Source organism: Gopherus evgoodei, unplaced genomic scaffold (assembly GCF_007399415.2).
Source record: "Gopherus evgoodei ecotype Sinaloan lineage unplaced genomic scaffold, rGopEvg1_v1.p scaffold_41_arrow_ctg1, whole genome shotgun sequence".
In the NCBI taxonomy this organism is placed as follows: domain Eukaryota; kingdom Metazoa; phylum Chordata; order Testudines; family Testudinidae; genus Gopherus; species Gopherus evgoodei.
The window spans coordinates 1465624-1493497 of record NW_022060062.1 but is presented as its reverse complement, the minus strand read 5'-3'; the positions used below and the strand labels follow the sequence as shown (position 1 = coordinate 1493497).

The following is a 27874-nucleotide window of genomic DNA, read 5'->3' as shown; positions in this document are numbered from 1 at the left end:
CGAGATGGTGCTGGTGACAAATGTCCTTCCCTAATGAAGGTCAAATGCATGAATGTTATCAGGGAAACAAAAAGAGCGCCTGCATCCGAGTGAAAATCTTCTCTGCTCATTTCTCATCACTTTCTGGGGACTCAACACTCTATCAACACGAATGAAAATTGTCCTGATCATAAGAAATAAAACAAATAATAAAAAAGAAAGAGCCCCTTATCCTCAAACAAACAATTCCTAGAGCAATATAATGTTTTATTAACCTCTTATTTTCTTTTGAATATTTATGTTTATTAGATATTTTCATAACAAAAGAACAAATGAACAAGGACAATAAAAGAGAAACAGACAGAAGAAGTAACTAAATGGTTTTACAAGACTTATATAAATTGGAATTTCAGATAATTATTTTTTTTACTTGAAAGAAAGGAAAACCCAACAAAACAAACAAACAAAACCACAAATGCCAATAAAGACGTTGTAGGGAAAGAGGAACATCCTGTTACACACTGAAGGCATAAACACAATTTGGAAATATTAGCTGTGGCACAGAAGGACGCCGGATAGGAAAACACCAAACATTTGCTGTGGCACGTTTTTAAATTAACTGTGTGAAATCTAGTCAGAGTAAGCTTGTTTCACAGTTATTTTCAACAACAGGACAAGTTACTAACTTTTGGATCTGAACAGTAACCAGTTGCACACTACAGATCACTTTCTCACAAAAGCACACAATTTACTTTTATACTACTTAGATGTGGTGCATGAGTAAAGTAAGGAAGACAACAACCCTTTTGGATAACAACTCCCATGACTTCATTACTCAGTCTCAGGATAGGAATGACAGGATTGCCAAGAAAAGAGACTGAAAAGAATCCATTAGCGTACAATATTATATTATACTACATTTTATTTGTTTACATGGTGCCTTAGATTCAAAGCAATGAGTAAATGTAACTCAGGGACACAGTAACGAAACAGTGAACTGCAATCAACTGAAAAAGAAAAGAAGTCAACAATTGATTTTCTCTAATAAAGTCAATATACACAAGGAGGAGAAAGAAAAGAATCATATCATTAGAAGAGGTGCTATTAAGAAGGGAAAGAGAAGACTCAGGAAGTTTTGGCGTTCCACTGACTTTCAACACGACATAGACTCATAAATCAGTTTTGAAAATGGGACATAGGCTCCTAAGTCACTTAAGTGCTTGTGAAAATTTTACTTCTGATGTAAAATGACAAAGCAAGTTAGATCATGGAAAGCAGAGGGGGAGAGAGCTCAAAAACTTTGACGGATAGAGGAAATGATTCTTTTCGGAGACAGCAATAGAAGAATGTCGCACAATCTTCAGCCCATGATACAGTGAATGAAGAATGTGGAACAAAATTAAAAGGGGAACGTTTTATATAGGAAAAATGAGATTTGAGAGGGAGAATTTTCAGTGTAAAAGTTACCTTCACCCCTTGGAAAGCCACCCAGAGATCTGGGCAAGAGAATAGAAGAGAGAGTGTCTCCTAGAACCCCTGGAAGAGCTCTGTTGTGCTGGTGGGGAACAGATCCTCAAAGGGTGACTATAACACACTCTACATACAGAGGAGTGCATAGCACACTCCAGCTGCACTGTTCAGCCGTGTCAGGAACTAAAATCTTTCCATCATTAAAAACAATCTGAACAAGCATGCAGCACATCTATTATGCTGTAGTTCACTGCATATTACATGTAAGCATGCGTGTATAAGACAGAATGATGAATATGGGGGTCCACTATATACACTGGGGTTGTGTTCTTGAAAAGGACGGTGGACACCGAAACGACGTATACCGGTGAATTTTTCCCCATAAGAAATAATGGAATAAGAGCTGGATGTGTTCACAACTTCACCACACTCGCCTATGACAACACTCTTTTCACCTGAACAGTGTTACCTTTTTACACTGATGGCTTATACAGCACACATTATACACACAAAAACATTGAACAAAAGAATGTAGAATCCCACTAACACTGTTCAAACACACAGAACATTTTAACACAGTAAATACAGTACAGTGATACAGGATACAACAATGCCAATTTTGCTAAACTTAGCTAGGGGTGGCGGCTGGGTTTTCTTGGGCTGGCTTTTCGGTTGCAGAAGTCTTAAAAAAGGATTTTGTCGATGTCTGCTCTCCTTCATGACCCTTTGAATGATAGATCTCCCTGTAGCAGGCCACTGCATCACAGAGCCCTGGAGACTTTGGCAGACCGTAAAATGAAAAGGATCACCCCTCTGTATGATTTCCGTCATCTCACCCAGCAATCTAAAGAAATGGGAGAGATACTTTGTCATTAGACTCCTGGCTTCCTGCCCTATGTCACCCTCATCATCGTCCTTGCTTTCTTCAGATATCCGTTGTTGGTCCAGCTCAATCAATTCCTCATTTGTCAGTTGCTCAGCGTGAAACTCCAACAACTCCTGTACATCATCTTCCTCCACCTCCTCAAAGTCAATATCCTTCCCCAACTTGACAATTCCTTGCTCGAAAGCAGAAATGGCATCAAACTCTATGAAGCTGTGGACAGCATCTAGCACTGCACAGCGCAAAACACCATTCATACATTGCGAAGTGACTTCTTCCCCTGACAGATCAGCGTTTTCCACACTGTTCATGATGTTGTAGGACTTCCAGAGCTCCTCTACACTGGGCTTTCCTTCACCTGCCGTCTCCTTAATCAGCATGGAGAATGTCCTCCGTAGGTAATAAGCCTTGAAAGTGGCCAGCACACCGTGGTCCATAGGCTGCAGCAACAATGAGGTGTTGTGCGGCAAAAATAGGACATTGACCTTTGGGCAGAGGGCTTCATAGTCCAGTTCATGGACACTTGTGTTATCCAGCAGAAGGAGAATCTTTAAGGCCGAATTTTCCTTCTGACAATAAGCCTTAAATTCAGGGACGGCATGGTCTACAAACCACTCATGGAAAATACTGCATGTCATCCAGGCCTTTCTGTTCGACTTCCAAATTACAGGGAGATGAGACTTGACGTAGCCCCTCATTACTCTTGGGTTTTCATTGTGGTCGACAAGCAGTATCAGCCTACTCATCACTGGCAATTAGGGTTTGGACTTTCTGCCTTTCCCCAGACCTGCTCCACTTAGGTATTTTTGTCTCTAGCTCCCTGCAACCAGGCCCTTCTCCCTCTACAAGCAGGGGAAGACTGTTTCTTCTGCCCCTGGCTTCTCTGCCTTTACATGGCCAGCTGAGTCTGTTTGGGGAATGGCTCCAGCTGCAGCCACTTCCCTCAATCAGCCCAGCCTAAAAACTGCTTTCTCCAGCCACAGCCCCCTCCCAGGGCTGTTTCTAACCCTTCAGGGCAGGAGCGGAGGTCCACCCCGCTATAAGGAGAAACATCGTTTATAGAGAAGCAGAATGAAAGTTCCTGCTTGTTTTAAGGCACTGCAATGTGCAAACAGCAATTCAGACTACAGTGAAGGGTGAAAATGGTTAAAGGTTCTATGGCGTGAGGATCCCAAAGTAAAAGGAGTTCCAGTTTAGCAGGGTAGGCTCGGCCAAGTCTCTTGAGAACTGACTACAATACAGTCAGCTGACTGGTGACCTCACAATCTCTCTCAGTGCTATCCCCTTCATCTTGGTATCCTTCCATCCAGAGCTGAAGAAAAGCTCTGTGTAGCTTGAAAGCCTATCTCTTTCACCAATGGCAGTTGGTCCAGTAGGAGATTTTACCTCACCCACCTCGTCTCTCTAATATCGCTCACTCACTCCTTCCCACCTTCAGCAGCTGGGCACCCTTCGCAATACAGAGGTCCCTTTCCATCTCTCTGCCTTAATTCTGAATTATGTTCGGAAGATTTTAGAAAGAAAAAAAATATTAAAAAGTAACTGGATTCTGCAAATATAAGGAAAATCGGGGTCACCTGGAGCTCAGACATAGATTCTACAATGATGGGAGGTATACAAATATTAAATCGTTATCCTTGAAAAGAGTCCTTGTATATTATATTTGGTAAGAGGCCCCTTTGAATTATATCTTTACTTTATTGCTGATAAATCATAGGGTATCTTTACAAAGAAATATAGTATAAGAAGTACGGTACAAACTTCCATTTTCCAGCTACTGGCTTAGCAATTTCTTCTTTTATGCCGCTGCTCAGTGTGAAATGAACAAAGAGTACTGTGTTCAGATGACATAGGAAAGGGCAACTGGTGGGGGAAAATGAAAGCGTTTCAGGGGTCGAAGGGTTGTGCTGGGCTGGAGGGAGAATAAGGTTTTGTGAGGTAAACTCCGGTTTAAACTAAACATCTGACACCTTAATTAAAACTGGAAATAAAGCTCCAGAGAGGTATGACTCCAATAAGGATGATTTTGCGACAGGTGTTTAACAACGGGAGACTCGGGTTAACAGAACATAAATTTAACATTAATTTCCCCTCTCATTCGGGCTGACATGACATCGTATTCTGCTATTTCACTTTTTTTTTTAACTTTGTAAGTGGTTAGCTTTAAGTACACATAGCTGAAAACAGCTAGAGGTTATGATGTAAAACTAAAGGGATGTTTTAAAAGTGTGACATCGAAGGACTCTGAATAAATCCTGATGTTTCTCTGTGGGACTTGTGCTCCTGGCTACACTGAAAACATCCATCGGCACAGCTGTGTCTCTCCGAGGTGTGAAAATATCACATCCTGAGAGACGTAGTTCTGATGACCTAACCCCTGGTGGAGACAGTACTAGGTCAACAGAAGGAACGATTCGTCCATCGACTTAGCAATCACCTCTCGGAGATGAGGTAGATTAACTACAGGGCCAGGAGAACCTCACTTCCTATTGCTGTAGTGAGAGTCTAGACTGCAGCACTGCAACTGCAGCGCTTTAAATGTAGCTATCGCCGTAGGCTGGTCTACACTAGAAAATTACGCTAGTTTAACTATGTTGCTCAGGAGTGTAATAAATTCACACCTCTGAGCTGTGTTGTTAAGCCGACCCAAGTCCCCGCATAGACAGCACTAGGTCGATGGAAGAAATCTCCTGTTGATCTAGCCGCTGCCTCTCAGGGAAGTTGGTTACCTATAGTGACAGGAGGACCTAGGTAGTGCCTACTCTGAGATGTGACAGTGGCACATCTGCTGCCACTGTAGTGCTTTAAGTATAGACAAACCCTCAGAAACTTCACATTACACTGCTAATGAGGTGTTAGTTTGGTGGCAGGATCTGCTTCTAGCTCCTGGGGATGCTTCCACCAGCTAACTGAATGTTTCCGAAGCGGACACCTTTGTGTTTTCTTATTTTCTAATCAGCTGCAACTTTTTAGTTACTGCTTCACAAGTGCTCTGCTGTGAAAGCTGGTATGTGTAAAAACAGTGGCTCTCCTTAGACATGACCAGGAAATGACTGATTCCCACAGCAGAGAACCTGCAAACTCATAGTCATGTGTGGAGTTTTAAACCTTAAAAACAAAAGACCACGCAATAGCGGTTAACTGCTGCTCCTAGACAGAGCGCTAGGACTTGGAAGAGGAGTGGAAAGTGGGACAGAAAAATACTATCCAAGGCTTTTATCAAAGCTTTGGCACTTTTAAATCTGACAAGTCTTGAAATTGCAGGCTGTGCAGGATAGCGTTGAACTGAGAAGCAATTGGTTTGGTTTTTTTTAAAACCCTCCAAATCTCTATCAATATCTTGAACAATCTTGGAGCTTCCTTTCATCCTGTTCTTTTATAACACTTTGCCTTAAAAAGTAGTCCAGTAGTATTAAAATATCAGACTCCCTATAACCTCCACAGATTGAACTGCATACCCAGCTGGAATGTCCGGTCACAGTAATATATCTGTGTCCCAGTTCTAGAGTTCCTGCATACCCAATACTCCACTGGACTCTGATGAAAGCCTAAAAGCTGTAGGGACTTAACATTAAATAGCAAAATCTTCAGTATTCCACATTCCTGACAGAAGCAGAACTCAGAGTTCCTCACATACGGGGAAAAGAGACCAACAGAGTTGAGATTCACCACACCAATCTGACAACAGCATTTTCCCCTCATGTTGCTACAAGAGAGGCTAACCACATATACATCCTGGGTTAGATTGTGCCATTATTTACCCGCTAACCACCACTAACCCTCCAAAGAGGCAAAGCATTACACTACTGCAGGAGAAGCACAATTTCTTTAACGCTGGTCCTTATGCACAGGGGAAGAGCAATTTGTGCCATCCATCCATAAGCTATGGCTTGTTCTTTTTGATAACCTATTTGTAGTTCAACTCTGTTTCATATGCAAATTATTAAGACAAGTATTGGCCTAAATGTTCAACCCTGAATGCATCAAGTTAAGCCCCTAAAAATCTGTATTTAGCCACCTAAATAAAAATGGTCTGATTTATAGAGCACCCACCACACATTTCATTTGATACAAATTGTACTAAAGGTGCCTAAAGCGATTTAGATGCCGATCTTGATGCACCCAAGTTTTAAAAGGTTGATTATTGTGCATAACCTTCCCCCATAGAATATCTGAAATACTAGTTGTCCCATCAACCTGCAGGTGCTGTTGACCGAATCCGCTCTACAGTGGAGATTACAGCGACACCACATTGGCTTCTGGGTAGGAGCAGGTACCGTACTCTCACCATTGGCTACAAAAGAAAGAAAAAATGTAAGTTTCCAGGTGGGAGGGAGACGTGCAAGACTCTGAACTAGTCTCATTTTTTTTTTCTTACTCTCAAAACTTTCAGACAGTTCTTTGTTTTGTGCTGGAGATTAAAGCACAGTTTTAAGTTGAAAGGTGACTCTAAAAATGTAATTGTGGGGTTTTATGTTTATTGCGCCTCAATGTTTCCATATCAAATTTTCTAATTGTATAAATTTTCTAACAGCCATCCACACAACCTCAAGTGGGAGCTGAAAATAGGGTGACCAGACAACAAATGTGAAAAATTGGGATGGGGGTGGGGGGTAATAGGAGCCTATATAAGAAAAAGACCCAAAAATCAGCACTGTCCCTATAAAACCAGAACATCTGGTCACCCTAGCTGAGAATCAAATGGTCCGCCTCCCTCCACTTTCGATGCATCATTACCAGTACCAGATTCTGTAAAACAAATTCTGTACTTGGTTACACCTTTGCAAACGTGGCTTCATACTTAACCCTCAGTTGTACCTGTGCAGCCCCACTACCTTGAATTTAAAAAAACAAACAAACTGTTAAAACCAACTTATTTTTGTCACCAAAAGCAAGGAACTATTACTTTAAATATACATAGTGTAGTCTATTAAGCAAGGAAGTGCCAGGTTTTATGTAGTAACTACAGAGTAGGAATGCACTTTAGGCTGAACAATTGCAAGCCTTATGGAGGTTATTAATCTCTTCTGAAACCAGCAAGCATGAGGTGATTTAGGGCTCTGTCTTTTTTGGGGGAGGCAGGGGGTTCAAAGAATTCTCTGCCTCAGCATGTTAATGGCAAGAATGTGATCAGGATAGAATGGGATGGCAGAGGCTGAAGGGGTAAAAGGCTAGAGGGACAGGAACCATAGGGCTGTTTCCCCCTATTAGGCCCAGTCTCCTCATGGGACTCACAGGGTGCTTTTGGGTTTCAGACTGGGTCACTCTCTCTACACCTGGATAAACTCTGCACACAGAGCTTAGCTCTTCCATCTCAGGGAAACCTGTCCAGATAACAGCTACAAAGGCTGTACAAGCTTTAGTGTTCTCCTCATTCATTGAGTGACACAAATGAACACAGTCTTCAGCAAACGATGAAAAAAGGTTCTGAGCTCATAAGCTTTGATAAAAGTGTGACCTAATGGTGAAATGCCTGAGAACCACTGATCTACAGAGAAAACTTGGATTTGAGGAGATTATAGCCCTCCCATTCCAATTTCACCTCCATGGACCATGGCAGAAAATATCAAACTATCCCTATCAGGAAAAACATTTGAATAAAACCAGCAATGTAATGCATGTGAAAGAGAAAGAAAAGCCCACGGAATGTACAGTCAAAGACCCATGGAATATACATGAATGGCCTGGGCCCTCATCCCACTCAACCCCATGAGAGCTCTGAGTACTCAGCACTCCTGAAAGCCAAACCAAAAACTCATTGTGAAGTATTTGCATTTGGTGCACAATACACTTGGCTTCCCCAGAGTCACAGAGCTGCTGCTGCTTTTTTTTTTAATTTTAGCAAAATCAGAAATTAAAACCAATTTACACAAGGAATTCACTGCATCTGATGTATTCTCTACTTTCCCATAGCGATGATTAATATTATTTTCTTTTTTAAATAAATTATATTTACATTATGATCTGCTTCTACATCTCTAAAAAGGGTTACATATGTATTTATCAGATTTTTAAATCCAGCCTATATGCAACAAATTAACATTAATAGATGTTCTCTTTGTGGTTCACCGGAACACAGATTTTTAAACTAAGTCCTCATTCAACAAGCCTTCACAAAGCATGTTTTCTGACTATATCACACTGTTCCTTGTGGATAAGGACTGAACTTTTAAAATGTTCCACTCAAATATTTTCAGACGTCTGGCTCATGGGGCAGGAAATCTAAATAAAAATATTATTAGTATAGAATCATAGAAGATTAGGGTTGGAAGGGACCTCAGGAGGTCATCTAGTCCAACCCCCTGCTCAAAACAGGACCCATCCCCAGACAGATTTTTAAACTAGTTCCCTAAATGGCCCCCTGGGTTTAGCAGGCCAATGCTCAGACCACTGAGCTATCCCTCCCATACAACTGATAAATCATCATAGCTCCTCTTCCCTATTCCAATTAAAAAGTGATCCAGGACCATCACACTTGGATTCAGGAGAAAATACTAAGTACAAAAATCAAAATAGCAACTGGATTTTTTCGCCAAAAAGCAGAGTCTATATCTGCATATTAAAATATAATTACGGCACGGATGAGCCAAGCTTACAAAACACTGCGCTGACATAATACACAAGTGCCACTGCCCTTCCAACTAATTGTGTTTTAGCTGTTCATGGCTAGAAGTAAAATTCAGTATCAGTTCAGACTGCGCCGCAGAGTAACAAGGCCTTTTTGAAATAGATTTATATTTGAGACATTTCTTTTTCAGTTCCATGACATGAGTTGTGTCATCTCCCCTCTCTTAAGGACATATTTTCAAATGAATCCCAAGCCAGCTGCGAAATTCAGGCATGCAGAATTTAAATACACGCTACCGTAGTTGACACAAATTGTGTCCTCTGTGCAAGCAAGTGATTATACACATACACTTGACATTACAAATGTACGGGACTTTTATGATATTTGGCTCTCTCATTAATCCGTCCTGAATCTCTCCACAAGCCCCAAGCCCCTGTTCGCCAGCACTCACTGCCTCTTCCCTTGGTGCCAGAGGCTACATTTACACTACAGAGCTTATGGGGACGCAGCTGCAGCAATGAAGCTGTGCCTCTGTAGCGTTGCTAGAGCAGACATTCTCGGTTGACGGGAGAGAGCTCTCCCGTCGACTTCATTACTCCAGGCCATGCACGCGGTGGTAGCTATGTTGGCAGGAGAAGCACTGTCCACACTGGCACTTAGCTCGTTTAACTTATGTCACACTGGGGGTGGCTTTCTCACACCCCTAGCAACATAACTTACCCTGACCTAAGCTGTACCCAGCGAGGGTTGGGTGGGTGCATCAGTTCATCCCGCCAGAAAACACCAACACACTCTGCTGAGTTATTTGATGGGAAAGTGACACCCGATGCCCAAAAGTCTCATGGACTTCAGTGATGCGCTGAAATTTCCATATTTTGCCGAATGAGCTGCTCAACCATTTGCAAGAATTTTAACTCCTCTGAGGCAAATGCCACCCTGCCAAGTCACCAGGCCAACCAGCAAGTCAGTGTTTTATGTAACTGAATAACTAACAGTATAAATTAGTGTACTGGTTAGCTGCCAAAATAGGGAGTGAATTGAACTGCCTGAAGCTCCTGTGGGGCTAACCACACACATGCTGAACAAGGATGCTGCTTTTGACATGCAATAAAAGTCTCATTCTTTTACCTCCTACTATAACCATCCTCTGAACTGACTGTGTGGAAACACCAAGCAAGGAAAAGAATCTGTAAGTAGTTAGTGAGTGCTGAGGTACAAAACAAATCTCTGGCTGAAAAGATGGGTGAATTCAAGAGCAAGTGGCACTGACTTACTCCGTTTGACAGGAAGCACAGTTTGCATTTGTATCCCCAAACTTTAAAAAGAATTGAGGAAAAATAAAATGTCAGACACAACCTCACTCAGGTTCCATATTGGGCAGTTTTAACGCGGTACATTTAACCAAGATACAGAACTGAATTTTGAAGCTTCACCTTAACTTAGCAAGATTTACTCAATTACTACACAGAGTTTTAAGAAGTAAGATGGCGTCTATGCTTCATAAACAGTTTCCCCAATATAAACTGGAGATTGGTTCAAATCACTCAGTTAAGAACCATATTCCAAGCTAGTTGTCATCAGGGAAGGTGGGACCTTGAGCTGAACTTCACCATAGTTCAGGGTGTTGGGATCCACAGTTTTATTTGGGCTCGGTGCACAGAGCAGACTCATGAAGTTAATTTTCTCCTACTGATTATTACCTTCCTACCACACATTCAATCTTTGAGAGCAAATTGACTCTACAAAGGTATTACTGCTGTTTCTTCTGGCCATTTGTTTTAACTGTATCATGTCCTATTAGGAAGCCAGAGTAAGATTTCCTAAAACACCAAACAAAAAATACTCTCAAACAAACCACATGTCCAGTACTGAAGGATTGTAGGTGCATCACAGAACGCTGAACTGTTTCATACAGTGGTCTCCAAAGTGGGGTGCATGGCAGGAGGAGCGCCATACTGACAGCTAAAATGCTGTACTTTCCCAGACTGCACTGTGGTTTGGAGAGTCTTAAGCTGCGATTCTCCACACTAAACTTTTCCTTTCATAATAAATTTGAACAGTTCCCTTTTATCTTTCAGCTCACCACCCTGTTAGAATTACATTGCGGAACACTTTTTTCTCCTTACCCTTCATGTGCATGGAGAGTAGCACGATTAAGGAAACGTGAAGCTGCCAGTTTGATGCTTCCAGCCAACCCATTGCTGCAGGAGAGGAGTGATTCTGGTTTGCCTGTGTTCTTCTGGGTAGTCCCTGTGCTTTGCCTCTGTCAGATCCTCAGACAAGTCTGCCAGCAAGCCTGACAGAAGAATGTGAAAGACAAACCTGTTACAAACCAGTTCTGTTACCACGTATCAGAGGGGTAGCCGTGTTAGTCTGGATCTGTAAAAGAAGCAAAGAATCCTGTGGCACCTTATAGACTAACAGACGTTTTGGAGCATGAGCTTTCGTGGGTGAATACCCACTTCCTCAGATGCATGTAGTGGAAATTTCCAGGGGCAGGTATATATATGCTAGCAAGCAAGCTAGAGATAACAAGGTCAGTTCAATCAGGGAGGATGAGGCCCTGTTCTAGCAGTTGAGGTGTGAAAACCAAGAGAGGAGAAACTGGTTCTGTAGTTGGCAAGCCATTCACAGTCTTTGTTCAATCCTGAGCTGATGGTGTCAAATTTGCAGATGAACTGAAGCTCAGCAGTTTCTCTTTGAAGTCTGGTCCTGAAGTTTTTTTGCTGCAGGATGGCCACCTTAAGGTCTGCTATAGTGTGGCCAGGGAGGTTGAAGTGCTCTCCTACAGGTTTTTGTATATTGCCATTTCTAATGTCTGTTTTGTGTCCATTTATCCTTTTCCGTAGAGACTGTCCAGTTTGGCCGATGGAATACAAGCTGTCAGGAACACTATCCCTGATGATGCCACAGCACAACTGGCTGCTGAGCTCTGTGCCTTTATACTTACACAAAACTATTTCAAATTTGATGACAATATATATCTCCAGATCAGTGGCACTGCTATGGGCACCCGCATGGCCCCACAATATGCCAATATCTTTAAGGCTGACCTGGAACAACGCTTCCTTAGCTCTCGTCCACTCACGCCCCTTCTCTACCTACGCTACATTGATGACATCTTCATCATCTGGACCCATGGGAAGGAGACACTGGAAAAATTCCACCACGATTTCAACAGCTTCTACCCCACCACCAACCTCAGCCTGGACCAATCTACATGGGAGGTCCACTTTCTTGACACCACGGTGCAAATAAGTGATAGTCACATTAACACCACCCTATATCGAAAACCTACCGACCGCTATGCCTACCTTCATGCCTCCAGCTTCCATTCCAGACACATCACACGATCCATTGTCTATAGCCAAGCACTGAGGTACAGCCGCATCTGCTCTAACCCCTCAGACAGAGACCAACATCTACAAAATCTCCACCAAGCATTCTCAAAACTACAATACCCGCACGAGGAAATAAAGAAACAGATCAACAGAGCCAGACGTGTACCCAGAAGCCTCCTACTGCAAGACAAACCCAAGAAAGAAACCAACAGGACTCCACTGGCCATCATATACAGCCCCCAGCTAAAACCCTTCCAATGCATCATCAAGGATCTACAACCCATCCTGGACAAGGATCCCACACTTTCACAGGCCTTGGGTGGCAGGCCAGTCCTTGCCCACAGACAACCTGCCAACCTGAAACATATTCTCACCAGTAACTGCACACCGCACCATAATAACTCTAGCTCAGGAACCAATCCGTGCATCAAACCTCGATGCCAACTCTGCCCACATATCTACACCAGCGACACCATCACAGGACCTAATCAGATCCGTCACACCATCACTGGTTCATTCACCTGCACATCCACCAATGTAATATACGCCATCATATGCCAGCAATGCCCCTCTGCTATGTACACTGGCCAAACTGGACAGTTTCTACGGAAAAGGATAAATGGACACAAATCAGACATTAGGAATGGCAATATACAAAAACCTGTAGGAGAGCACTTCAACCTCCCTGGCCACACTATAGCAGACCTTAAGGTGGCCATCCTGCAACAAAAAGCTTCAGGACCAGACTTCAAAGAGAAACTGCTGAGCTTCAGTTCATCTGCAAATTTGACACCATCAGCTCAGGATTGAACAAAGACTGTGAATGGCTTGCCAACTACAGAACCAGTTTCTCCTCTCTTGGTTTTCACACCTCAACTGCTAGAACAGGGCCTCATCCTCCCTGATTGAACTGACCTTGTTATCTCTAGCTTGCTTGCTAGCATATATATACCTGCCCCTGGAAATTTCCACTACATAGACTCATAGACTCTAGGACTGGAAGGGACCTCAAGAGGTCATCGAGTCCAGTCCCCTGCCCTCATGGCAGGACCAAATACTGTCTAGACCATCCCTGATAGACCTTTATCTAACCTACTCTTAAATATCTCCAGCGATGGAGATTCCACAACTTCCCTAGGCAATCTATTTCAGTGTTTAACTACCCTGACAGTTAGGAACTTTTTCCTAATGTCCAACCTAAATCTCCCTTGCTGCAGTTTAAGCCCATTGCTTCTTGTTCTATCATTGGAGGCTAAGGTGAACAAGTTTTCTCCCTCCTCCTGATGACACCCTTTTAGATATCTGAAAACTGCTATCATGTCCCCTCTCAGTCTTCTCTTTTCCAAACTAAACAAACCCAATTCCTTCAGCCTTCCTTCATAGGTCATGTTCTCAAGACCTTTAATCATTCTTGTTGCTCTTCTCTGGAACCTCTCCAATTTCTCCACATCTTTCTTGAAATGCGGTGCCCAGAACTGGACACAATACTCCAGTTGAGGCCTAACCAGCGCAGAGTAAAGCGGAAGAATGACTTCTCGTGTCTTGTTTACAACACACCATGCATCTGAGGAAGTGGGTATTCACCCATGAAAGCTCATGCTCCAAAATGTGTTAATCTATAAGGTGCCACAGGGTTCTTTGCTGCTTTTTCTGTTACCACATAGACCTCAGTTGATCACCTCATGGGGAGGACAACAGCAGGGCAGCAAGGATCCCAAGCTAGACTGGATTGCTGAGACAGGAGTATGGCCTGACTGCCCACACAGGCATTTGTGTAAACTTTGAAGCTGCCCCCACCCTCAGTTCCTTCTTGCCAGAAACGCTGACAGGGGGGAAGGAGGGTGGGTCATGGAATGGACATGAGCAACACATCTCGAAGAACACCAGTTACGGAACAGGTAACCGTCCTTTCTTCGTCCAGTGCTTGCTCATGTCCATTCCACATTAGGTGACCCAGCAGTTCCTGTGGAGGTGGGTGGGAGTGCACAGAAACACAGACTGTAATACAGCTCTGCCAAGCCAAGGCCCCCCGGATGTCCAGTCTTGTGTGGCCTGCGACACAGCACAGGCAGGAATACGTCCCGACTCAAGTGGTAGGAAGATACCAGCTTTGGTAGGAAGGCTGGGTGGAGCTGCAGCTGGACCTTGTCCTTATAAAACACTCCCTTTACAAGAACTCTAGTTCATACGAACAAAGCCTAAGCAACGCTAGTAAGAGCGGCAAACATCCCATGCACCGCCACTGGCTGCAAGAAGGAACTGAGGGTGGGGGGAACCGGCAGCACCCCCTATACCGTGCCATGCGGGCACCACTCCAGAGGGGGCCGGAGCAGGTCCCCTATGGATACTGCTGGTGGAAAAACATCCCACACCGGTGCATGTGGAGAGCACACACACAATGTGCAATGGACATGAGCAAGCACCCAAAGAACAGCTACCATTTACTAGTTCAAACCAGCAAGGGACCCATGCCCCATGCTGCACAGGAAGATGAAAAGCTCCAAGGGGGTCTGCCAAACTAACCAGAGGGGAAATTCCTTCACAACCCCACGGATGGGTCAACACCATTTACATAATCAGATGTTCACTACAAAGGTTAAAGGGAGACAGATGTACACTACAGAATAGCTCCCCAGGTGTACCTGTGTGACTCATCAGGGTTCTAGGAATACCAGCAACAGTCTCTCTGTTTTATGTTGCAAATGCTCAGCTGTGGACTGTGCACTTAAGCAACAGTGGTCTGTATGTGCAGATGGGAGGTAGGGGGAAAGAGGACCTTCTTTCCTACCCTCTATAATCAAAATGCATTCCAGGGATTTATATGTTTCACAGTGGTTATCTTCATCTCTCAGTGATGCCATTTTTTTTACCATATCCTTAGAAATCCATAAATAACCCCCACTGACTTGAGAACTGATGTTTCTGAGGTAACAATTAGGCTTCATGGATCAATTTAATCTAGTGTAACTTCACTGACTGCAGTGGAATTACACCAGAGATGCATTTGGTCCCAGAGCCACTATCCACGAGTGTACAACTGAGGGCCAAATGCTGCAGTCCAGCTGAGGAATGGATCCTGGTAACGCACAGGAAAAAAGGGTAGCCAGCTACATCCTGCTCACTTTTGTGAGATGAGAAGTCCCAGGATTTGGCCCCTCTCTCTAAAAAAAATCTCCCCCTGAACTATCATTTTATTATTGATCATTTGAGCTGCAAATTGGGAATTTTTGTCATGATTCTTAAAAGAAAAAAAAACATATTTTGTGATATTATTCTCTGTAATGACCCTACAACAATTATTCATCTTAAACTGAAAAGGGAAGTGCCCTGATAAAATTGGCATCTGAGACTGAGACTGTCAGTTTTCTAATCAAAATCAGTTTCTCTCTGGGATTATTATTAAGGCTCTGATTTAGTCATGGGTATTTCTAGTAGACATCACAGACAGGTCAAAGGCAATAAACAAAAATTCACCCCCCCGACCGATCCATGATTTATACTAAAAATAGCTGTGATTAAATCTTGGGGGGATGATGTTGGGGGGCACAAGGGGGCCACTGTGGGGCGGGGCCGGGGGGAGGTGCCTGGGGCCAGCAGCACCAGCTGCCAGAAGCTGCGGCTGCTCTGGCTGGCTACCCAGGGACCGCTGCCTGGGTCAGTGGACCACGGCTGCTCCGGTCACCCCAGGATCACTGCTGAGAGCTGCCAGAGAGGCGGCTGCTGTGGCTATCCCCAGGGCCACTCCAGCAGCAGCCTGTGTGGATGTGTTGGGGGCTACCTGAGCGGTTGGCCAAGGACCCAGCTGCTTGGCGGCCCTGGGATCAGCCACACTGGCTCCTGCAGAGTCATGTAAACTCACGGAATCTGTGACTTCTGCAAACTGCGTGACAGACACGGAGCCCTAATTATTATTCAGATAGCACCAACTGTTTACTTGGCACCTTACAACCAGTGTTTGGTCACATTTCTAATTTAATATCAAATCTCACTGTATTTTTAGCACAAGAAAACTTTTAGCAGCTTCAGTAGCGTAGTCAATTGGATAATGTGCCTTTCTTATTCTCCAAACTATTTGAATTAATTTGATCATTAATTATAGTTAAAAGAATTATTTCCTTTGATTATCTTAGCTCTATTTTTATATAACCACAAACCCCTAATTAATGTACACACCCTGACATGTGAATGTCAGCCAAGAAGAGCATGATTTCTCTCATCATTTCTTGTAAAATCAATGAGAAACCTCCATGAAGGCCTTTGATTTATTTCAAAGCACAGACATTGTACTGAACATAACGACAGCTTTGCTTCTGAGACTGGATATCCGCTGACCATGTAGTGGAACTGAAACAGCAATCACAAGTTCAGAAAGGCGTCTAAGGTACTACTTTCCTCTGTGTGATGGGTCAATTGCGATAGCTTGTTCATGAAGACTTGGCTCTGAAAGGCAACCAATCAAGCAATTTTACACGAAGATCTATCTGAAGGATGAAAACTCCCTTGGGAAAATTCCCATAGAATCTCTGCAGTGGACAGGATTTATGTCCGAGCTCCCTTCTCTAATGTTGTAGTCATCCAGACCAACATATTACATATCTGTATATATTTAACCTATTTGCCTAAAAGTTTTATTCCTGGGTTTGGGACAATATTAGTTTCTCATGCACTGGGAAGTAAAGGGGGCTGAAATGTTTTTATTAGATGCTTGGGCAGCCTTCAAATTCTGGGATTTGCTAACTTTTAAGTATTTGACTTCATAACATGAATGTTCTTTTAACAGAGAAGGGTTTTGTAATTTAATAGTATACAGCAAAAACAGTATGAAGAAAATGGAATTAAACACAGTAAATATTATAACCACATTTTTAAAACTGCACTTTATACAAACATTGCATAATTCTTTATCAGCCTAACCTTACACACTGATTTGTGGATTTCACTTTATCTGCTAACACTATTAAAAGCAAAACATGATTCTATTAAATAAAAAACAAAGCAAAAAACCAACACGAGACAAGAGGGTGGTTTAAATAAGCAGCATGAAGAGGTATTCAAACACAATTCAGTCTGCAAGGCATCAATTCAATGAAATCATGTCCTGGCTACAGAGCCCATTTCAAAAATTAATTGGTGATCTTCCTCGACTTTCTACTGTGAATGCTTGCTGGCCTTATGTTTAGGACAAAACCCTGCTTTTTTCCATATTATGTTCTGGTCTGGGAGGTATCTCGGGGGGGGGGTGTGTGGCGGGGATTGGAGAAGGGGAGGACGGGAGGTATTTGGGGGCGGGGTAGAAGAGGGGGGTGAGAGGTATTTGGGGGGACGGGGGTAGATGAGGGAGGAGGTATTTGGGGGTGGGGAGCTAGATGGGGTGGAAGGCATTTGGGGAGGGGGGCGGGGGGTGGAAGACAGTGTGTGGGAAGTAGAAGGGGGGCTGGATGCATTTGGGGAGGGGGCGGGGGGCAGAAGAGGGCGTGTGGGAGGTAGAAGAGGGGGGGCTGGACGCATTTGGGGAAAGAGGGCGGGGGCGGAAGAGGGGGTGTGGGAGGTAGAAGAGGGGGGCTGGATGCATTTGGGGAGGGGGCGGGGGGTGGAAGAGGGGGTGTGGAAGATAGAATGGGGAGCTGGATGCATTTGGGGAGGGGGCAGGGGGTATTAAACGGGGGAGGTGTTTGGGGAGGGAGGTGGAAGAGGGGGTGTGGGTGGTAGAAGGGGGGCTGGACGCGTTTGGGGAGGGGGCAGAGGGTATTCGGGGGTGGGGGTATTAGATGGGGGAAGTGTTTGGGGAGGTGGAGGGTGGAGGAGGGGGTGTGGGAGGTAGAACAGGGGGGACTGGACGTATTTGGGGAAAAGGGCGGGGGTATTTGGGGTTGGGGGTATTAGACGGGGTGGGAGGTGTTTGGGGAGGGGGCGGGGGTGAAGGAGGGGTTGTGGGAGGTACAGAGGGGGGCTGGACGCTTTTGGGGAAAGGGGGTGGGAGTATTCAGGGGTGGGGGTGTTAGACGGGGTGGGAGGTGTTTGGGGAGGGGGTGGGGGGTGGAGGAGGGATTGTGGGAGGTAGAAAGGGGGGCTGGACGCATTTGGGGAGGGGGCAGGGGGGGTCGGGATGGGGGTATTAGACGGGGTGGGAGGTGTTTGGGGAGGGGGCGGAGGGTGGAGGAGGGGTTGTGGGAGGTAGATGGGGGGCTGGACGCATTTGGGGAGGGGGCAGGGGGTGTTCGGGGGTCCGGGGTATTAGACGGGGTGGGAGGTGTTTGGGGAGGGGCAGAGGGTGTTCGGGGGTGGGGGGTATTAGACGGGGTGGGAGGTGTTTGGGGAGGGGGTGGGGGTGGAGGAGGGGTTGTGGGAGGTAGATGGGGGGGGTGGACGCATTTGGGGAGGGGGCAGGGGGTGTTCGGGGGTGGGGGGTATTAGACGGGGTGGGAGGTGTTTGGGGAGGGGGCGGGGGGTGGAGGAGGGATTGTGGGAGGTAGAAAGGGGGGCTGGACGCATTTGGGGAGGGGGCAGGGGGTGTTCGGGGGTGGGGGGTATTAGACGGGGTGGGAGGTGTTTGGGGAGGGGGCGGGGGGTGGAGGAGGGGTTGTGGGAGGTAGAAAGGGGGGCTGGACGCATTTGAGGAGGGGGCAGGGTGTGGGGGGTATTAGACGGGGGCGGGAGGTGTTTGGGGGCCGGGGGGAGTTTGGGCAGCTCAGGCCCCCGCCGCCGCCTTTACCCGCTGGCGCTGTGGGCTGCGCCAGGTGCTGCTCAGGACCCTCTTCGCGGCCGCGGCCTCCCCCCTCCCCCCGGGAAGCTCCGTCCCTCCCAACACAGCCAATAGGAAGAGGAAACAGAGCCCTGACCAATCGGAGTGCAAGAAAAAAGCTCCGCCCCCCCATGTGTGAGTGCGAGGGTGGTGGCTGCCTGCAGTGACTAGATCCCCCCAGCAGGATGCAGTGAAGGGGGCTGCAGTCACCAGACCCCACCCCCGGGTGTAGCGGGGTGAGGGGCTGCAGTGACTAGAAGTCCCCGCCCCCGGGTGCAGCAGGGACCAGACCCTCCCAGGGTGCAGCGGGGAGGGGGCTGCAGTCACCAGACACCCCCCCAGGGTGCAGCAGGGGAGGGGGCTGCAGTCACCAGACACCCCTCAGAATGCAGCGCGGGGGATGCAGACACACAGGAGCTGGTGGCCCTCTGCACAGTCACTGCTGTGATGAGTTGGCGAGTCTCAGCCTTGAGGGCCAAGTGCTCCTGCTGTCACCCACCTCCCAGCCCCCCAGCTTGTCTAGGGGGTGCCTCCCTTTAGCCCTCCTGGGAGCCGCGGAGCCATGCTAACAAACTAACCCCTCGCACCAGTCTCAATCAATCCTTCCTGGGGACTTTATTCTGGTGAGGGGGACCCTGATTTCCAGCCTTCCCTGGGGGATCATCCCCGAATGGGCTCTCTGCTGCGGAGCCCCAAGACCCTCCCACTCATCTCCTCTACCCCCTGTCCAGGGGTTCCAGCAATACAACCTTTATTAAAATAAAATAATAAACAGGGTTTACTCTAAATAATCTAAATCTATCCAAATTTAGAATTAAATCCAAAATCCTCTTAAATATCCCATCAGAATTCAAAACCTAGACAAAAAAAAATTGAAACCAAAAACAATGCTTAATTTAAAACCCAAACATTAAGGAAAACTTGGTTTTTAAAAATAATAATGTACAAATGCCACAAATTAATAATTTCAACATTTTATCAGAAAAGTGTGCAACAGCAGGATGATAAATGAACATACAATAAATACACCCTCCTAGAAAGGAATTGAATACTGGCCAAATCTGTATAAAGCATGCAGAATGGTGTCAAAACTGGTATTGCTGCACTCCAACTAAAAAGAACCAAAAAAACCCCCAATAAATCGAAACGGTCACAGCCTGAAACAAAGCTAACACAGAAGCAATATTAAACCTGTGCCAACACTGGAACAAACGATGTAAATTTCTAATTCTAACATCTTGTTTCTCGCAGGAGGAAAGTGTTTTTCACCCCAGTAACCAGGCTGTCACTGTAGCTTTTCTTCCACTAAATAAGATTTTTACCAAATATAAATTGCCCTCAAATTTCTCTAAGAGAAATTGAAATTGTATCTTTGCACTAACATCCCAAGTGTGCAAGTCCATTCTCTCAGAGCAGCCCCACACCCTGTGCTCCTTGAGCCCAGGGCAGAAGGGATGTTCTGTGGTTACAATCCCAACTGGTTTGTGCATTTGTAACCCTGGGGCCTGAAGCTGATGAGAGAAAGGGAAGTGAGTGATCCTGGAGCTTTCCAATACCACCTGCTGGGAGCACAGGGAATTGACTGAGCGATGTCCTGGCTAATTTTCACCTTATTCTCTGCCAGCAGGCTCCACTGGAGAGCTCGGGGGTGATCTGACCATGGCAACATCCTATTTGCATATTAAAAGCCGGCATTTTGGGGCCATTGGGGTGAAATGTGAGTACGTTTGGGGTTGGGACCCACATGAGAAGGGATGTGGACAAATTGGAGAGAGTCCAGTGTAGTTCTCCTGGTTATATGAATGAAGGACGGTAGAACAGTACTTGGCATGGCATGATTGATGGCCTCGCCCTAATCTATATGACACTCGCTAGGCAAGGGACATGGGTTTCCATAATGAGAATGAGGCTGAATATGGGTATTAGGTAGAGGGGGCTTATGGCCCTAGATGTTGGTTTTATGTTTTTTCTGTTTTAAAAACAGAGCTGATTTTCAGTCTGTGAGGAGTGGTGTTCTGTGTTTCTGAACTCAAATCAGTGATGTTTGGTTCTAAGCGTCAGACACTGAGAGGTTAAAATCCATCTGCATTTTATATAATAACCTGGTATATGGATTGTGCCAGCTCTTTCCCAGACCCAAAGACCAGAGGCCTAGCAAATAGTGATTAGCTAAGAGAAAGCTGGTGTAAACAGGTCATCTTTTTTTGCTAAAATAAGCCTGGTCAGCAAATTGCCAGGTGTTGGAGCTAAGAACTAAATAATTGTGTCTTATTCAGAGTTTCAAATTGAACAAAGGATCCCTGTTCCTATTGCGTCAGTATCTTCTGTAGGGAACGTTCTTCCCACAGATCCAACCTTGAGTTTATGAAAATTGGCACATGTCAGTATAAGATATGGCAGCCTCTCACCTCCCTTCCCAGGGACCAATGCCTGCCTTAAGACATAAACGGGTTAATCTGTATTGCCATATACTTTCACTGTTTCTTTGCTTTAACCCCTAGGAATGTACCCACTGGACAATCAAAGGAGTTGCTCAATTCCTATGGACCCCAAATCAGAATTCAACATAGATATTTTATACTAATAACATTTCATCAAAGTATTAAATGTTAACTTGCTAACTTGAGACCATGGGCGGAAGCAGTATGTATCCTGTTAACCATTGGCTAATGTGCTATCTTGGCTTGCAGCAAAACCTATCCCGGGGTGTGGAACTGCCTACCCCATCACTTTCCCCCACCCATGGAAAATCTATATATTATATTGTAATCAATTGATTGACAGTGTCTCTGAGCCTAATAAACCAGGTGACACTCCGTCAGTGCTGTGTGTAATAAATTCCTATGCTTGACCTCTACACGGTGTGGATTTATGTCCTTCAGACATACTTCGGGTGGCTGACTCTGCCCTCACTTATACACTGATAGTTGTAAAGATGTAGTGCTGAGTGCCTGGCAGTGAAGTCAGCTGTGAAACATCATGGTGGGGTGAGGCATTCAGCCACTTCTTTCCACTCAGGCTTCAAGATAATTTTGCAGATTAACTTCTGGACTCTGAGAGTAGAGCTGTGGGTGGGGTGGGGTGTTGGATGACTTTTGGGGTCCATGCATCACCTGTCCAAATAGCATTTTTTACCTCACTCCATAACACCACACATGGAGCAGACTTTTATCTATCAGTACCAAAACATACCATGACAAGAGACCTAATGCTCAAATTTAGTGCCAGTAACTAATAACTCTAATAGATTCAAAAACAACTTCGTGGACAGCAGGAATAAAAGCAACATTTACACACTGGGAACAAGCATCCATTTCTCCTTCTCTGGGGCTTTGGGTTTTTGACCCCATAACCTTAATGGTGAGTACTTTTCAGGGAAGGGCAAAGCTCTCACCCCCTCAAATGTCAGGTACAGTTATTCTGTCCTTGAGTCAAAATAAACTGGAAAATACACTTGATTACGCCTGTCCCAATAACAAAGAGCCTGGGGATCCCACAGCAGGTGAAATGTCTGTTTGGACAAGCACTCCCATCATGCAATCGGGAGTGGGTGTAACCATGCAAATAACATCAGCCCCAAAAGGCCTTTACAACAGATGGCAGGGTAGAGTTCATTCTGACCCTGCTTACACTATATATTGTGGCAACGATTAAAAAACAGTGAACGTTAAATCTCACCAAATGAGGGTCAATACATCCTCATCATTGTATCCACTTGTGCTGCTCCACACCTGAACTTAGCTATCATATGAACAACATACCCTCCTAGCTCAGTGGCTGTACGTTGACCTGTTAAACTTTTACCCTCAGTTGGGGTTATTGCAGATTATGTATTCCTTCTGCCACCTAATCTTAAACTGAATTTTGCACCCCCTTGATAATCTGTGTTATTCCCTGATCACCAGAAAGTTTTATGCCTAAATTCTGTACCATACTTGTTTTTTTTGATCATCTTGATAAAATGTTGATATTTGTTGGAGATCCCAGCTCTTGTTTCTTTGCAAAGTGTGTGCATTTGCTCTGGGTTTTAGCCTGCTAACACAGAAGGGAGCCGAGTGCCCTCTAGCTTCCTGGTCAAGCTCTGTTCTCCATGTGCCTGGGCGGCAGCGGGACTGTCTCAGGAGAGCAGCTTCTCGCCTCCATCCCAATCTCTGTCCAGCTGGGGAACGAGCAGGGGCAGCCCTGAGAAAAGACTCCTTTGAGCAGCGGGAGCCACTGGGGACTCTTATTTTCATACCCACAGTGCATTGCATGCAGCGAAGCGAGTCGCTGGTCAAGGGGCTGGTTTTGCTCCCAATATACCTCGTTCTGATGATCAAACTCGGGATTTAAATCAGTTCAATTAAATTTCTTCTAAAAGCGAGAGGTTTAGTGGGCTGTCAGTGTAGTCACCCTGAATGAGCAGAAGGCGCGTGTGCCCTGGCAGTGCCTCTGCAGTTTGCTCTGGTTGCTTTTCAGATTGTATAATTTTTTTTTACTCCTTTCTTCTTCCCTCCTTTTTTAAGCCAACAATTTCCTTGGAAAACATCATTTATGAGCTTCTACCCAATTTTGTGAGGCTGTTACCCCTTGTTGTGGAAAGAAAGAATGGTGGTTAGACTTTTCTTACTTGAACAGAGCAGTGGTGTGTCTTCTTGGCTAGCTGCTGCCTGTTTGGGGAGTCAGTGGCTGTGAGGCAACCCTTACAGATGATGGCAGGGGGAGAGCTCTCTCTTCTGCAGCGATGCTGCAATTTTTTGTTGTGCCCCTCCTTCATCCTCCCCCATCCCGAATATGAGGCATGCAGGCTTGGTGGCCTGCTGAGGTGGGTCAAGCCCAGGTTTCTTTTGCCAGATGCCTGGTTGAGAACCAGTGCTGTATCGTATCCCTCCTCAGTCATCTTTTGTCTAAACTGACCAATGTCTGTAGTCTCATCTCATACTTTAGAAGCCTGCTATTTTCCCCTTTCTGTTGTAAAAACTGACTATTTATTTCTACCGTTTGTTTCCTATTTGCTAACCAGTTCCTGATCCATGAGAGGACTTGAGGTGTCTGGCTTAGCTCGTGACTGCGAGTGCTGACTTCAGGGCAGACAATTAAGAAGTAGGGCACAATCCCCAAATTGGTTGTGTGTTTTAGACTTAGATTTCCCCAAGTATCAGACTATGTGCTTTTTATGTCTTTTTAAACCAAACTTGCTATTTTGGGGTAATTTATGCATTATGTAGAGGATGCATATTTCCACCTTTTCATGTTCTCTGTATATATAAATATCTCCTGTCTCTGAGTTCCATTCTGTGCATCCAAAGAAGTGAGCTGTAGCCCACGAAAGCTCATGCTGAAATAAATTTGTTAGTCTCTAAGGTGCCACAATACTCCTGTTCTTTTTGCAGATACAGACTAACACAGCTGCTGCTCTGAAACCTGATATTATGTAGAGGATTAGCTTGAATCAAAATGTTACATCTGTTCTTAACACTTTAATAACTGATCCTTCCTCTAACTGAGGACTATTTATTGAACTGATTTTTGGACTAGGGAGATGGAATGGCAGCTTGCTCCATCCACTGCACGCATCACCCTGTTATTGCAGTAATGACATCCGGGAACACTGGACCTCCCTATGGGGAGATATGATGGTTGAAGAGCAGCCAAGAAATGTGGTGGTGTCTGTGTTACCATTCGGTCTGTACTAAGAGTAGGGTTTTGAGTCATTTGTATCTCTTTGGTTAGTTATTAGTAACATCTTATTAGGCCTCTGAGTTGAAAGGCTGCTCTTGCAGATTTTACTGTCTCATTGTAGGTCAAACAGCTGCTTTCTTAGTCTATTCTGTGTAGGTTCTTTAATCGCTCTCCTTAGTATACCTTCCAGAATGGAGTGCACGGTTTGGATCATTTGTTCCCTCGTTTCCCTACAGAAGAGAAATTTGCCATCCCTTTCCCCTTTGGAAAATGCCACTGTTTTAACTTAGGAAACAGTCTCTGTAAACTTTTTGTCCAGATGAGGGATAGTTCATAGGCGCAGAAGAGGAGGAAAGTCGTGGCCCTTTGAGTCACATTCCTAGCATTTAAGGCCAGAAAGAACCAGCTGATCACCTCAGAGGGACTGAGGTGCACCAGTGCCTGAGGCCCTACCATGGCAAGGAATTGATTTGATGCCATTGACTGCATGTTTGAGGTAGTTTTGTGGGAAGGAGCAGACAAGAGCATTGGGGTTGCGGTATAGCACTTGCATAGGCTTGCTTTGCCCTGTCTTGCTGTATGAGTTTGTAATAAACAGATAGTTAAGGGTTAATGTTCTTTTACCTGTAAAGGTTTAACACAGGGAACCAAACACCTGACCAGAGGACCAATCAGGAAACAAGACTTTTTCAAACCTGGGTGGAGGGAAGTTTTGGGTGTGAGTCCTTTGTTCTTGGTCTGTTCCCTCTCTTGGCTCAGAGAGTGATTTTTCTATCTCCAGGCTTTCTAATCTTCTGTTTCCAATTGTAAGTACAAGGATAGTAAGACAATAGGTTTATATTGTTTTCTTTTGTATTTACATGTGTGTAGTTGCTGGAATGTTTTAAATTGTATTCTTTTTTGATAAGGCTGTTTATTCATTTTTTTCCTTTAAGCAATTGACCCTGTATATTGTCACCCTGATACAGAGCCTATTTTTAATGTCCTTTTTCTTTCTTTTTATATAAAGCTTTCTTTTTAAGACCTGTTGGAGTTTTTCTTTAGTGGAGACTCCAGGGAATTGAGTCTGCAGCTCACCAGGGAATTGGTGGGAGGAAGAAGTCAGGGGAAAAAATCTATTTGTGTTAGATTTACTAAGCCTGACTTTGCATACCCTCTGGGTGAGGGGGAAGAGAGATTAGATCTCTCAGTACTTGTGTTTCCAGGACTGGAAGCAGGGAATCTCCTAGGGTCGTCCAGGGAGGGAAGCCTGGGAGGAAGTAACAAGGGAACAAGGGGAGGGGGTTATTTCCCTTTGTTGTAAGACTCAAGGAATCTGAGTCTGGGGGTCCCCCAGGGAAGGTTTTGGGGAGACCACAGTGAGCTAGGCACTGTATAATTCCTAGCTGGTGGCAGCAATTACCAGGTCCAAGCTGGTAACTAAGCTTGGAGGTTTTCATGCTAACACCCATATTTTGGATGCTAAGGTCCAGATCTCGGAAAAAATGTTATGACAGAGTTAACAGTGAGAGATTGCTAGTCACAGGTCAGTGGGTGGGTTTGTGCACATTAGGAGTGTAAAGGGAACCGTCTTTGAACAGAATTGTGTATTAAGGGGTCTTGCTTTGAACTTTTCCACTGGAGTCATTTTCGGGAAGTGAGCCTCACTTAGAGTTACCTAGTTAGGGTGTCCGTTGCGTGTCTGGGAGCTCATCATGGTGAGGTCGAAAGCGGTGGGGGCAGGGACCACAGTGGGGGCAGGGGTGCATGTACATCATAGAGTCTTAGTAGAGTCTTAGCATTGCTTCTTGGCCTTCTGGTTAAGAGGAGTGAAAACATTGGGTAAGGAACTGTAAACCACCCCCCCCCGCTGGACTATACCCCCTAAGCCCTGAACCAACAGAACCAAACTCCACCATGTGAGGGTCATTCTGTCCCCATTACCCAGACTGCTTATTTATACTTACAATTAACTATAGCTCCTTGTATGTATGAGTGATGTACCCCCACTACTGCTTGACTGTATCCTGATCTCACCCACCGAACACCCCACATTGGAGACGTTGCAGTCCGTATATGTTATGTGCTGTACAATACCAAAATACCAACATCCCCATATACTCTGTATGTTCCCCCCAATGACTGAGAACTGACACTTCAAACTCTTTGTATCATTTATTTTTAAACACTCTCTAATAAACTTTTAAATCTGTATTTGTTCTTATCAGTTGAATATCTGATATGTCCTTAATTTAAAGACTGTATATTCCATTGGTTTTCCAAACAGGGGGCTGGACTAGGAGCTTGCTCTGTCCACCCCATACATTGACCTCATATTGCAGTGTCTCCGAGATTGGTGCATCTCCTTTTGGGGAGACTGTTTTGGTTAGAAAAGCAGAAAGGCTTTTACTCTGATGATATTTCTTGAAAGCAGTTTTTTTTTCCAAGTCATTGAAATGTCCAGAGTTTTGGTTTCTTTATGAGAAAATATTGTTATGTCTTGGGAGCTTTTTGTGAGTTGATAGAGTTGAGGTTCTTTGTTGCCCCATCTGAAAAAAAAAGATATATTGGAAGTGGAAAGATTCAGAAAAAAGAGCAACAAGAATGCTGAGGGGCTATGGAACAGCTTCTGTAGAAGAAGAGATTAATGAGATTGGGACTTTTCAGCTGGGAAAAGAGACGACTAAAAGGGGATACAAAGGAGGTCTATAAAACCATGACTAGTGTGGAGAAAATAAGAAGGAAGTGTTCATTCTTCCTTCTCATACCACAAGAGCTAGGGGTCACCAAATGAAATTACTAGGCAGCAGGTTTAAAACAAAGAAAAGGAAGTATTTCTTCACACAACCCACCATCAACCTGTGGAACTCTTTGCCAGAGAATGTTGTGAAGGCCAAGACTGTAACAAGGCTCAAGCAAAAAACGAATTTTCAAGTATCAGAGGGGTAGCCGTGTGAGTTTGGATCTGTCAAAGCAGCAAAGAGTCCTGTGGCGCCTTATAGACTAAGAGACGTATTGGAGTATGAGCTTTCGTGGGTGAATACCCAAATGCATCTGATGATGTCTGTTATTCTATAAGGTGCCACAGGACTCTTTAAGGCTTTAAAAAAAAACTAATTGTGTTGAAGCAGCTGCCAGTGGGCACAGCAAACGCAGCAAGGGCTACAAGCAGGGAAAAGGAGAACAAAGGAGTCAGGCAGCTCCTCTCAGCCCAGACTAGCCTACAGGAGTGAAATGATGCTAGAATAACC

General features: G+C 44.8%; 1 protein-coding gene and 2 non-coding genes across 3 annotated transcripts in view; 2 read left to right on the top strand and 1 right to left on the bottom strand.

Moving 5' to 3' along the window:
• Positions 1–11099, bottom strand: part of LOC115642551 (bone morphogenetic protein receptor type-1B-like) — a 30321-nt gene extending 19222 nt beyond the window's left edge. The window contains exons 1-3 of the mRNA XM_030546173.1: positions 11001–11099; positions 9454–9487; positions 6530–6626 (exon numbers count right to left, since the gene is read on the bottom strand). Coding sequence (XP_030402033.1) covers positions 6530–6626; positions 9454–9487; positions 11001–11099 — 230 coding nt within the window. The remainder of the gene's footprint in view (positions 1–6529; positions 6627–9453; positions 9488–11000) is intronic.
• A 13290-nt stretch (positions 11100–24389) lies between these two features.
• LOC115642564 lies at positions 24390–24579 on the top strand. Its single transcript, XR_003998207.1, has one exon. It is a non-coding gene; the product is annotated as a U2 spliceosomal RNA (small nuclear RNA).
• Positions 24580–26796: 2217 nt separating this feature from the next.
• On the top strand, positions 26797–26990 carry LOC115642563. Its single transcript, XR_003998206.1, has one exon. It is a non-coding gene; the product is annotated as a U2 spliceosomal RNA (small nuclear RNA).
• The last annotated feature ends 884 nt before the right edge of the window (positions 26991–27874 follow it).